Source organism: Choloepus didactylus, chromosome 7 (assembly GCF_015220235.1).
Source record: "Choloepus didactylus isolate mChoDid1 chromosome 7, mChoDid1.pri, whole genome shotgun sequence".
Lineage (NCBI taxonomy): Eukaryota > Metazoa > Chordata > Mammalia > Pilosa > Megalonychidae > Choloepus > Choloepus didactylus.
The window spans coordinates 41710927-41724478 of record NC_051313.1 but is presented as its reverse complement, the minus strand read 5'-3'; the positions used below and the strand labels follow the sequence as shown (position 1 = coordinate 41724478).

The following is a 13552-nucleotide window of genomic DNA, read 5'->3' as shown; positions in this document are numbered from 1 at the left end:
CCAGAACTGTACTAAACATATATGAGACAATATGAAACTTCTTGGGTTACCACATGGGCTTTGGTTTTGGCACATGTGTGGTCTAAATCGGACACAAATCCAGAAAATGAATGTGCTCTTATTAATAGAGGGAGGTGGTTTTGCTGAGGTTGGAAAATGGTGTGGCTTTGGTCTTAAATCATTTGACACTGTTGCGGTCTCTGGCAGTTGTGTTTATTCTTTCACATCATCAGCAGGAAATAAACCATTCTGCAGTTGGCAGTTAGGTTGAGAGAAAGCTCAAGGGATTTTTGGTTTATGGATATGCCAGATGATTGAGAAAGAAAATGAATGCTTCCAGAGGCAGTCAAATAGAGTGGGAAAGCCAGCAGACAAGAAGTCAGAGGCACAGGATGCCAGACTAGCTGGGGGCTGGAAGCCTTGCTGAGCCTTGCTGAGCCTCAGTTTCCTCATCTGAAAAATGGGATTCATAATACCTTTCTTGTTGTTGTTTTAGGGTGCAATCTAGATAAAGCTCACAAGATAGCTTTATAAACCATAAAGTAGCTGCTGGAATCCGTGGCGTAACAGCATTCAATGTGCAGAAATAAATAAAACTGGATCTTGACACTAATTTTGGTTGAGGCTGCATAATAACTTTCAAACCATTAATGGTCCAGTTTTCAATTGCTTTATGTTCCAGAGGTTTCTTTGAAAACCAATTGTTTGAAATTAGAAAAACATTTCTCCAAAGAACAATGTCATGATTGACAGTGAAGGTCCTGGGCAAGCCAAAAAGCCTGTTTTAAGTTAGGATGCAGCTGAATGGGAATTCTGGGGTAGCCTGTGAGCTTCCAGTCCCTCTGAGGGGGGGGGGGGTGTCAGGCGGGGGGCAGGGCTGGAAGACGGCAAGGACAGAATCTGATGAGTTCACTGCAGAGCGAGGGCTCGGATGGAAGAAGAGTACAAAGGGCAGAAAGAGGGTCCTTCTCTTTGGAAATGAGCATATGTGGAAACTCAGGTTGACCAACTACTTCCCCACCTTGCACCTGCCCCGCTGGAATGGGGCCACAGCTGCAGGGCCTGTGTTGTCATTCATAGGTGCAGTGATGTAAGGCAGGAGGGCCCCATATTTTAAGTTAATGGTTTTCTTTTGTTTGCTAAGACTTGTCAATTAATGAATAGTTGAAAAAAATACTTTGAAATTGATCATTAATTACCTACCGTTTGAAAAATTAATGTCAAATCTTTTGAATTCTAATTTTGCTAATCTCAAAATGTTGCTTGAGCCTTTACAGAATTTCTAATCTCTTCTTAATATATTTTTTCCCTTTAAAATGGGTTGATTGCATGGTGAGAAACTTTGAGGCCCAACTAATTCAGTATGAGATAGAACAACTTCACCAAACTCACCAGTCTTTTTACCTGGAGGTTCTAATTCAGGGTGGGATCCAGTGCCTCTTACAATCAAAGAATTTGGGGAAACAGAGAAGAAGCTGTCTCAGAAAAAGTGAGCATCATAGAATATAGCTCAATCATTTTACAGCAGAATCACAATGATATGTGATTCGTTACCAAAAGGCCAATGAAGTGTTTATTCCTTGATATATAACAAAAATTTAGGTCCTCTTTTGTCTCTGATGTTATCTAATATCTGCTAATGAGGACACTTAAATTTTTATTAATCTGCCTTGTGAATTATCAGTTCCATTTTCTTTGCCTTTTTCTTTTTCCTACTGATGACCTGACTGTTGCACATTAGCAGATGGGAAAAAAATAGGAATTGAGACTCATATTTTTCAATTTGCTATTTCTTGGTGAGATATTTGTTGACACTAAATGTGTTGGGAATTGTTCCAGTGAGTCTTTTAGAAGCTAAACAACTATCTATGCATTAACTTATCTTTTTTTTTTCATAAAAGATTTAAGATAGCTTAAAAGATTATATATAATAACATACAAAAATATGTAACTAAGTCGAGTTAGGGAAAATATAAATTAGAATAGAAAGCAAAAAAAGAAACTGATAAATTTCTCCTAGCATAAAGCTTGAACTTTAGTTACCTCCTGCTTGGGACAGACCCAGTGGGTGGGTTTTCCTGGGGGTGGAAAATAAAGACTGCTGCAGAGCCCATGACTCATTAACGCCTTTCTACAAATATATCTCTATTCAACTAAGAGTTCTTATTTTGATTTTTAATTTTCACTTGTATACAATGAGCTCAAAAGTTGGAGCAAAGTTTAGCATTAAGTGGACTAACTTGGAACTCCACAAGGTTTAGCTGGACTCTCCTCCCACATCTTTTAAAATTTTTCCCAGAAAAAGCCCCTCATCTGAGCATTGAGCACCCTCCATCACCCCCACCCCCACCCCCTCCAGCCCCATGCAGTGTGAATTTACAGAAAAGCCTCTCAATTGGGGAGAGGGCCCCTTCCTAGCTGCATCCACCTGGTGACCTTTTCCCCATCTTACTCCCTTAGGACTTTAATCTCTGATTTACCACCAGACTTCTGTTAACCCCCTGCACTTTTCCTGTCAAAGGCTTCTTAAAGGTTGGAAAAAACCTGCCATTCCCTTCTCCTTGGTCCCTTTCTTCTCTTTTCCTCTCCTACTTTCCTTCCTTTTCTTCCTCCTCCTCCTCCTCTTCTTCCTTCCCCTCCTCCCTCTTCTCTTTCTGTGTGTCTTCCACCTACCCAGCCAGCCAGCGATTGAATATTTGTGTGCAAATTTATTGCCCTCCAAGTAGAGAAAGGAATGAGAAATGGTCTGGTCTGTACCTTTGAGGAGCTCACAGTAAGAGAGAAGGTGCATGAAATGGGTGATTATAATTCTATGGTATGTGTTGCAGAGACATGAACGGGATGGTTTGTTAATGAGAAAGAGGAAGCCATCAACTGCTAAAAAAGCTTTCACAGAGAAGTGAGTGAGAGCTGGGTCCTGGAAAATGAGGAGGGGTGTACTAGTTGAAGAAGAGGTGGAGGAGTATGATTAAGGAGGACATTCTTAGTGAAGGGAAGTATCTACTCAAAGGCATGGAATTGTGAAAGGACAAGGACGTTGTATGTTTAGAAAGATAACCAGTCTGTGGCGGGAACGGGGAGGCATGGAAGTGTAAAGGGGTAAGGTAAACTGGGCTTTAGAGAATGTAGGGCCTTTGAGGGCATAGATTTTGCCCTGTGGGCCCCAGGAGAACGGGAAGGCTGGGTATTGAGATGCCGTCTCTGGCAGGAGTGTGCCCCCATAGGGAGACAAGCTTGATGGGGGAGAGACTCTGGAAGGAACCTATTCAGGAGGCTGCAGTGTGGGTGAGCCAAATAGACTTGAACTGAACTAGGATAGTGGTAGTAGAGAGAAGAGGTAGAATGGATGATCAATCAGGGGTGAAAATAGAGGAGGTGGTTTAGGAGCCCCTGAGGAGTTGCTGTCCTGAAAGAGAAGAGGGAATACACAGGAAAACTGATCTCTCTCCAGAGAGTCCATTTCTTTAATTTTTTTTTCATTCCTCTAAAGTGCTTTAAAATCATTTTAAAAATCCATCTACCTCAGAGTTACTGTCTGATTCATCCATGGTTTTCTGATATCCTAACCTTTACACTTAAACCCATTCTTTCCTTAGTAGATATTCATCTACCATTGATTGATTCATTCATTCATTCAGTCGATCAAGAAATGTTTATTGAGGGCCCACTGTGTGCCAGTCATGGGTTTGGGCTTGAGAGCACAATTGTGAGAAAGCAAGTAAGGTATATGCACTCACTGGAACTTCTAGTCTTGAAGGGTAGGCAGACAGAAAGACCTAATATTAGATAAGCTAATATTAAACAGAGTTTGTTTGGGGGTGTATGGTATGAAATGAAGTTTGAGGAGTAGGTAAGAGCCAGATCATACAGGGCCCTGTAGCCTAGGTTCATGGAACTGAATTTTATCTAGGAGCACTGGAGAAAATTCAGTCAGACTTAGGGTGACAGAAAGCAAAAAGACAGGATTCTGGGATGTCTTGAGGTTTGTCTTGAGAAACTGGGTTGATGGTGGTGTCATGTGTTGAGGTATTACTATGCATTTTTAAACTGTGTGATATATATTCCATGCATGTGATTTCTACCAGCATTACAACTGCACAAATTTGGAAGTACTTTGAGGTATCGTGTTTCACCCAACCATGTACAGATCATCCAATGTCATATTGTGATAAATCGGTAGGGATTTAAGTCAGATAATGTGTCCATATAAATGTGTGCTTCTACTTTTGATTTAGACTGCTTATAAAAGCTCTTGTATTTGGGGTAGAAGAACCTTGAACTGAGGAATCTTAACTTTCTCTGATGAAGTAAATTTTGAGTGTTTGAGGAAGAAAAAAAAGCTGAGGTTGAACTAAAAAAAATGAAATCTTCTAAGAAAACTCTGGTGTCTGCTGATAAAATCCCTTGCCAAAGCTTAGATGTGGGGAGCAAGAAGATGAGTATGGATCAGTGTACCTAATCTTTGAGGCTCTGGGAACCAGGTAAGAAGAACTGTTTCACATGTGTCATGATTGATTTCCCACGGTCAGGATTCACACAGGCCTGTGTGTTCTGTGGTTGCTGCGAGGAAGACATGTGAGTCATCCTTTGGATTGATGTAAACCAGTGCCCGAGTGCCTGGGCTGTCTCCGAACAAGGAGAACAGGTAGAGCCAGGGCCAGATGATGAGGATTTTCCATTTTATGACTGTGAGAGCCTGGAATGCCTAGAATGGTTTATTAGTCTTCACAAAAGACCTGTTCCTTAACCTCAGAGGCTACATGGTAGATCCCTGGTTAAGTGCAATGCTTGAGTAGTTTGCTTCCCCTCCAGTGTTTGGGATACTGAAGCTTTCAGGAAAGAACTTACTGAATTTTGTAATTAAGTTGACTACGAAAGACTTGTATACCTTTATTTGAAGCATTATTTTAATTTTCTCTGCTTTCAAAGTAATCGGATATACTTTAATTTGCAAAATCTTTGTTGTTGCTACAAGGGAAACTAGTCCAACATGCATATTTTTTTTAAATTGTTTTTAAAAGTTTATTAACTATGGCTAGAAGGAAATACCTGAAACTGTCAAACTGCAACCTAGTAGCCTTGATTCTTGAAGACGATTGCATAACTATGTAGTGATTGTGTGATTATGAAAACCTCCTGGCTCACACTCCCTTTGTCCAGTGTGTGGACAGATGAGTAGAAAAATGGGGACAAAAACTAAATGAAAAATAGAGTGGAATGGGGGGATGGAATGTTCTGGGTGTTCTTTGTACTTCTTATTTTGTTTTGTTTTGTTTTATTTTATTTTTTTAAATTTTATTTTATTTGGAGTGAGAAAAATGTTCAAAAGCTGATTCTGGTGATGAATGCGCAACTATATGATGGTGCTGTGAATAGCTGATTGTACACTGTGGATGATTGTAGCGTATGTGACTGTATCTCAATAAAACTGTATAAAAAAAGAAAAAAGTTTATTAACTATGGCTATAATGATATTTTGTATTTGCCTAATGCTATGCAATGTGCAAAACACTTTGCCGTATGTTCTCCATTTGAAACACACAACCACTCGGAGAGCTGAGCAGAGATTGTAAACCCCTTTTCACTGGTGTGGAAATGAGGAAGTTGAGAAATGAGTGACTGCTCCAAGCCACAGAAATAAGAAGAGATGTGGAACTTGAACCCCCATGATTTGACTCTAAGACTGGGGTTCTTGCTGCTTCTGCATTTTGGGGGTGAAGTCCCACAGCAAGGGTATGGAAGGGAATAAGGATTTTTGAGCACCAGCAGGTTATATGTACTGATGATGCAGTTTACAACTCTCATCTCATTGAATCCTCTCAACTCCAGGGCAGTTGTCATCACTGATGGCAATTTTACTGATGAGAAAATATACTCTGGGAGGTTAAATAAGTAACCCAAGCTAGGAGTTTGGGATTTGACCAGGCTGTCCAACTCCAGAACTGGCTCTCTTCACCATCAGCATTTATTGTCCCACGAAGAAAGATCACAGAGCATATTAAAATCATTAGATGACAGCAACATTCGTTTTATGGATTTACTAAATTACTCTGAACTTTTAGACAAAGGCTGAAGTAGGTAGTGTTCATGAAGAAATTTTACAGAATAAGCAAATGTGCAAGTTTCTCAATACTTGCTTCTTGGACGATAATGAGACTCACAGTCTTAAGTATTCCTTGGTTACCTTGCTATTTGGTGCTACTTATAAAAATATAGAAGGAGAAATTTTGAATCTGTGAAACTGATGTGGCTTGTTGAAGGGTCGATTGAAGATCTTCATTAACTCAGATAATGATTTGTTTAATCCTGGTTTGGGGAATGCTATTTGCTTAATAATATAAATATCCTATTCTTTACCTTTGAACAAAATTAAATTTTCTCTGTATATAAAGTTGTCATTTCACACTTGTTCTCTCGTGGGTTTCCCTACTGATTTTATGAAATGTTTGGATAATTGTACTGTGCTTTAGTGCTGCTTTATTTCCATTTCAGAAAAAAAAAAATTACATAAGCATGCTTTTATCTTAGATGACTGCTACATTGAGAAACTTAGTTGACTCACCACTAGCAAAGAAGAAAGTTTCTGAGCATCAGTGCCCTTCCTAGCTCTGTACAGTGATGGAACAGTACGGTGCTGACAAGGATGTCTGTACCAATATCGCCAGAATAGTCAGGTAGGCAGACTAGGAAAACAACACCTAACAAATGCTTGTTCAGGGTTTGCTAACGCTGCCATTATGCAAAATACCAGAAATTGATTGGCTTTTATAAGGGGGTTATTTGGTTACAAATTTACAGTCCTTAAGGCCATAAAAGTGTCCAAACTAAGACATCAACAATAGGATACCTTCACTGAAGAACGACTCATGGCAATCCAGAACACCCTCTGTCAACTGGGAAGGCGTGTGGAGCTGGCAATATGCTGTTCCTTTGCTCCTGGGGTTGCATTTCAAAATAGCTTTCTCTCCAAAATGTCTCTGAGCTTGTCTCTCTTAGCCTCTTCAGTTCCTGTACATCTACTATCCGGGGGTCCTCTCTTAGGTTCTCCGGAGCAAACTCTGGGCTAGCATCTCTTAGCTTAGCATCTCCAAATGTCCCTTCTGTCCACATCTCCAAGCATCATCTTTCAGTGGCCATCTCCAAAATGCCTCTCTCGCTGCTCTTGGGGACTTTTGTCCTCTCTTCGCTTCTCTGGAACAAACTGTGGGCTAGCATCTCAAAGCATCAGCAGCAGCTGGTCTTGGCTTAGCATATCCCAGGGTGTTTTCGGTCCTCCTGCTCTCTGTGTGACTCCCTTTAAAGGACTCCAGTAACTAATCAAGACCTACCCTGAATGGGTGGGGTCAAATCTCCATTCAATCAAGAGGTCATACCCTAATCAGAAAGATTAAGAAGTCTGTCCCCACAAGATTGGATTAAAAGATCATGGCTTGTGGGGGACGTAATATATCCAAACTGACACAATGCTCATGCTTAGAATTTGGGTTATTATTAATTGTTGTTTGTGTGACAGGCAAGGAATCCTGTAAAAGAGAGTTTAAAGTAAGTAATTTAAACTAATGACTCCATTTCCCCCATGTGATTCTAAACTCATTGATTATGTCACTTTAGTTCTTTGGTGAGTTGTGAGATATCCATGTATTTTTAACCTCCTCCTTCCCCCCATCTCCCTTTGAGAAAAATCTACCTTTCAGCTTATTAGAGATAAAGAACTATACCACAAAACATGGCAAGCGTTCTGGTACACTTAACACCATACTTAGAGTTTTTAACTCAAAAGTGGGGGGTGATTGCTTAGGAAGGTCTGATCCAACTTGATTTGGTAATAAAAGTTATTTTATTTCAGTTCTTTGATTGAACTTGGCCTCATACATTCACTACTCATGTTTGTACTTACTTTAGCCCAGAGTGATGACCATTTGAATCCAGGTTGCCTCAAAGCAAGATGTTGTTAAATTACATAGTTGTATCCTCCCTCACTGCTCTCTGCCAGTATTTTTACATAAGAATCTTTCTCAAAAAAAATGGGGCCTTCCATGAACTAATAATATTGCAGTTGTTCATAGAATACAAAAGTACCCTGAGATGGAATTGGTAATTGACCCTGGTATGAGAATGTGAGTCCCAGATTGATCTTCTAGCACCACGCTTTCCAGGGCCTTGTTTTGGGCTTTTTTCCTGATACTTAATTCTCTCATTTTGAAGCATTATAAAATCATAAATAATTTATTTTTGTATCTGGTGGCACATAGGGATCCAATTTAATTTTTTCCCCATGTGAATAGTTAATTGCCCCAGCATGATATATTTAACATGCCATCCTTTTCTCACTAATTTTAAATGCCTAAGTTGGTTATACACTGGGTTCCCATGTATGTAGGTCTGTTTCTGGGCATTCTTTGTGGTTTATCCTCAGACCAATAGCACCCTGTTTTTATTACCATAGATTTATATTAAGGCTTGCTATCAGATAAAATGAATTCCTCACTTGTTTTCTCTGTTTAAAATTATCTGGATTCTTATTTTCCTTTCCTCTTCCTTATGAATTTGAGAATCCCCTAAGGTCTATAATAGAATTGTGGAATTTTTAATGGATCTACACTGATCATATAGATTAATTGGGGTAGAGGTGGGGAAAACTGACATCTTGTGACGTTGAGTCTCATCCATAAACATTTATGAGGTCTCTTTTATATCCTTCAATAAAATTTATAATTTTTTTCATAAAGTTCTTGCACATCTTTTGCTAGATTTCTCCTAGATCCTTCATGTTTTTTATTGTGATTAAGAATGTGATCTTAAAATAAAATTATTTTCTAATAGTTTGTTGCTGATGGATATGATCAGTTTTGACATTTGCTTATTGGTCTTGTATCCAACAATCTTGATGAACATTAGGCTTAAGAGTCTGTTTATTCTCTTGGATTTTCTATGCTAATTGTCTGCAAATAAGGTTACTTTTGTTTCTTTTCAATTATTTTAACTCTTCTCCCCTGCCCCCACCTCTTTCTTATCTCATTTCTTGGGGCTTCCAGGATAAAGTTGTGGGAGTGTTGGGCCTGCTGCCTTTCTCCTGATTTTAAAGGAAATATTTTTATGGTTTCACCAGTTGAAAATGTTTGTTATATGTTTTTGTAGATACCCCTTAGAATGTTAAGGAAGAGTTTTTCTCATCAGTGGATGTTGAATTTTCTCACATTATTATCTTGAATCTATTTTGACTATGTGGGATTTTCTTTTTAAAAATCCTTAATGTAATAAATTAGGTTAGTAGGTTTACTAATGTTAAACCATTATATATTTCTGGGTTTGGTTAACTAATATTTTGCTTAGGATTTTTTCTATGTATAGTCATGAGTTAGATTTGACTGTAATTTTCTTTTCTCATTGTCTTGTCTGGTTTTAGTGCTAAGTTTATATTTATCTCATAAGATGAGTTAGGAATACTTCAAATTTTTCTCTTTTCTGTAAGAATCTGCAAAAATTAAATCTATTTTTTTAAAGTTTGTAGAACTTGCCTGAAAAGCTATTTTATCCTCTGTGTGTGTACGTGTGTGTGTGTGTGTGTGTGTGTGTGTGTGTGTGTGTGTGTGAAAGAGGGAAACAATATATTATTGACTATTGATTTAGTTTCTTTAGCAGTTAGATCTTTAGTAATTTTTCCTGTTTCTCTGGGGACAGTTTCAAAAAAGTACCTTTTTTTAGGAATTTTACCATTGTACCTAAGTTTCAAACAATCTGAAGTCATCCCAGATATTGTTATCCTTTTAATTACTGTTGCATCTTTAATTATGTCCTCTTTTATTTATTTTACATACTTAAATACTTAGGAGGTGCTATGTGCCAGGCAATATTTTAAGCACTTTCCGAATACTAATTTATTTAATCTTTATAGCAACTTCTTAAGGTAGATGCTATTATCATTTTCATTTTGCATATGTGGAAACAAATATAGAGAGGTTCAGTCATTTTCCCAGCTCACACAGATAGTAAGCAGTGGAGCTGCAATTCAAAAGCAGGTGAGTAGTCTGACTCTAGAATTCATACTGTTAACCACTATGTTACACTGCATCTTCATTGTTAATATTGCTTTTCATTCCTAATTTTGATTATTTGTAACTTTTTTTCATCAGTCATGCCAAAGACTTCCCAATTTTATTAATTTTACATAGAGCCAACAGATTTATTGATCCACTCTGTTGTATGTTGTATGTCCTATTTTATTCCTTCTGTTCTTATCCTTATTAATCCTTTCTTCTGCTTTCTTTTGGTACATTATATTTTTCTTATTCTAACATTTTTAGTTAGAAGCTCAAATCCTATCTTTTCAGTTTTTGTAGGCTATAATTTTTCCTCTAAATACTGCTTTAGCTTCATGTCATGAATTTTGATTTCTGGTATTTTTGTTATTCAAGTCTGTTTTCTAATTTTCATGTTTCTTTGACCTGTAAGTTATCTGTTTTAAAATTTCCAAAAGTAAGTTTTATTTTTTTAAGTGTATCTTTGTAATTGGTTTCTAATTTAATGACACCTTGACAAGAAAATGTGGTCTGTGAGACACACCAGTTGTCTGAAATTTGTTGAGACTTGTTTATGACCTAGTTTATGGTCGATTTTTAAAAGTATTAATGATGTTTTACCTATTCAGCTGTCAGTTACTGAGAGATTTCGGAAAATCTCTGGATTTTTCGATACTGCCTTGTGGGGCTATTTTCTTTTGTTTTTGCTTTAGATATTTTGAGGATATTTTGAAAGCTTTTGCCTTAAGGTCTGTTTTCCTGATATTAATAAAGCTTCACCAGCATTATTTCGGTTGATAGTTGCTTAGTATATTAGAGTGGTTTTACATTTGCTTCTGCTGAGGTCACAGGAGACTCATTGGTAGCCAACCAAATTTTAGGTAGATTTCTTAGCTTGTGTTTTCTGAATCAGGTAAGAAGTATAAAGTCACACCCCGTATGTGTATTACAGGCTTTGGGTTTCTATTTTTCACGGGACCTTTTTTATTTTTCCCCACCCCCCATCCCCACCCCCCGGAGTCTAGAGCAGTAGCAAGCTTCCTTGTTGTTTCTCTGGACTAGTGTGTGGAATATTTCTAGACTCCTTTTCATGACCTGAGCAACCCTTTGAAGGTCTGCATTTAAAGTGAATTTTATAGAAAACTAAAGTTTATTTTTATTTCCCCATTTGGCACTTCTACAGCAAACTCACTTCTTACCACGACTGCTGTGTGGCCTTGGCCGACTATTCCAGATGCTATGCCTTGTTTTTGAAACTGATAAACAGATACCAGAAGAAGCAGGTCAGTTCCTCATGCATAATTCTTCAGTGTGTCTTTGTATTTGTGTAAGCCCATGTTGAATGCCTTTATATTTTTGAACATACAGGATTCTATTAGAAGCTTCCATTAGATGTGGTGTTTAGAGAATGGGGCAGTAAATTACCAGTAGGTGCTGGAATGGTTTGAGGCAGAAACTGCCTCAATAGGATGTGGTAGGAGGATCCCTGCTTTAGGGAGGAAGATGGCTGGACTGTAACAGTGTTGTTCCACTTGGTGATCTGTAAAGCATCTGCAACAGAGTCACCTGGAGGTGGGGGAATAGGCCTGCTACTTAAAAAGGCAAGATTTCAAGGCTCTGCCCCGGCTGGGCCATGGAGTCAGATGGGTGAGGTGGGATCTGACCATCTGCAGTTTAAGGACCACAAGGACTTCTGATGCAAACTAAAGTTTGGGTTTTCTCTACACTGTGTATGGAGGATGATACACTGCTGTATTCAGAACATGAAATTCCTGGGAATATTATTTAAATGATATTTAATATGTTAGGACAAAAACATATGTAGTTTAAAAAAAAGAAGAACTCAACAAATGACTTCCTCAGTAAAATAATAGTGCAAATATTAATTTTTATTGTAAGGTTTTGAAAACTCATAAATGCAGTATACTTTTATTCACCTTTATGAATGATTAAAGCAACATTAAAGATAATTCACCATGCATACAGAGTTAATAAGGGGTTTTATTTATTTAATTTTTAAAAACTTATTGACAAATAAACACTTGAATTTTTGATTTTAGGTATTTGGATTACAAATACTTTGTCCCTATGTATTATATTTACTGTAAATTACATTTTTTGAATGAATGATTTCAAGGTACAAGAATTTGCCAAGGTGAAGAATGAATTTGATTAATCTGCCTTAGAGTAGTCACAATGTGCTGTTCATTACATGTCCATGAAACATTTATTGATTTCCATTTTGGTACAATATATTACCATAACTGTAATCTTTAGACCAATGAATTACCCAATGAATTGGTATGTTTAAAAGCTTAGGCATTCCTATTCCTGATTTCTTTAAGGAAAAAATTAAACTGGCAGAAAAGATTGCATTGAAAGAATTCCATTAGATGTTATTAAACTTAAAAATAGATTATTAGGCTTTGCATACTTATTTTATGAATTTTAATTATAATTTTATTTTACTGTCATTCTTTTTTACTTTGGTGTTTGGTCTCTTGGGTGTCTTAGACCTTGGGTATCTTCGAAGATGACTGTAAGTGGAAAAGACCTCTTTGCCTTGTACTAGAATTTTCAAATGTGGGTGAAAGAAAGCACTTCCATTTTAACAGCATGATTTCAAATTATGTCATGAACAATAATATTTGAAAAAGAAGCCTGTTGGTTGAGTACTGACAAATAGCTCTATTATTTTATGGCAACAGGTGATACTACTTTATTTCTCTGATAGCAGCTTAGATGGCAGCCATGTTTAATAAACTTACTAAAATCCTGGTATCTTGCCAACATGAGACACTTGAGATGTCAGTATGGTAAAGGGTATCTATTTTTCTGGTTTGCAGGACTAAATGTCCTAGAGTTTAATTGACACAAAATTTTACTACACTCTTCACTGAACTTATTTTCACTTTAGACCGATAGTTATCTGTAAAGCAAAATTGGTATTCAAAAAATCATGTTTTTCTCTACTGACTTGTATATAACTTATTTTCCTATTAAAATTTTTTTGGTCTAAGGAAGAATCAAGAGCACCTTGCAAATGATATATTCAGAACCATCCCAAAATGGATAATTTATCCCATTAATCACCAATCTTATTTTAACCATTGTGGTAAAAATCATAGCAGAAAGTATTCAGTATTTCCTTACCTTCCTAGAAGATATTAGATATAATTTACCCTCTTTAGGATGCCAAGAGTCATTATTGTAAGCACTAATTATTGCTCTAGGGGCTATTGGCCCCTCGCTAACAGCCTGATTCTGTTGATAAGGTTCTTCAAATGCCTCTGTCTTCTTTTCTAGTTTTTCTCTCTCCTCCCTTTCTGTTGTTACCTCTGCCTTTGGTAATCTTTACCTGCCCGTTTGAAATTATTTGTTTTCAAGTAGCAGGGGAGCCTCATAACCAAGCTTGTTAAAAATAACACCTAACAAGTCTAAAATAAAAATGAGAATGGAGTAGGCTCTTAGTGAGAAGGGCCTAAGGAACTCTTCCATGAAATTTCTCTTGTCACTTCCCACCTTCAAGGACC

At 37.4% G+C, this 13552-nt stretch overlaps 1 protein-coding gene across 1 annotated transcript in view; it reads left to right on the top strand.

Annotated features, from left to right (window-relative positions):
• Positions 1–13552, top strand: part of ARMC2 (armadillo repeat containing 2) — a 170576-nt gene that overhangs the window by 81868 nt on the left and 75156 nt on the right. Inside the window, 2 exon segments of the mRNA XM_037844639.1 lie at positions 6529–6674; positions 11203–11302. Coding sequence (XP_037700567.1) covers positions 6529–6674; positions 11203–11302 — 246 coding nt within the window.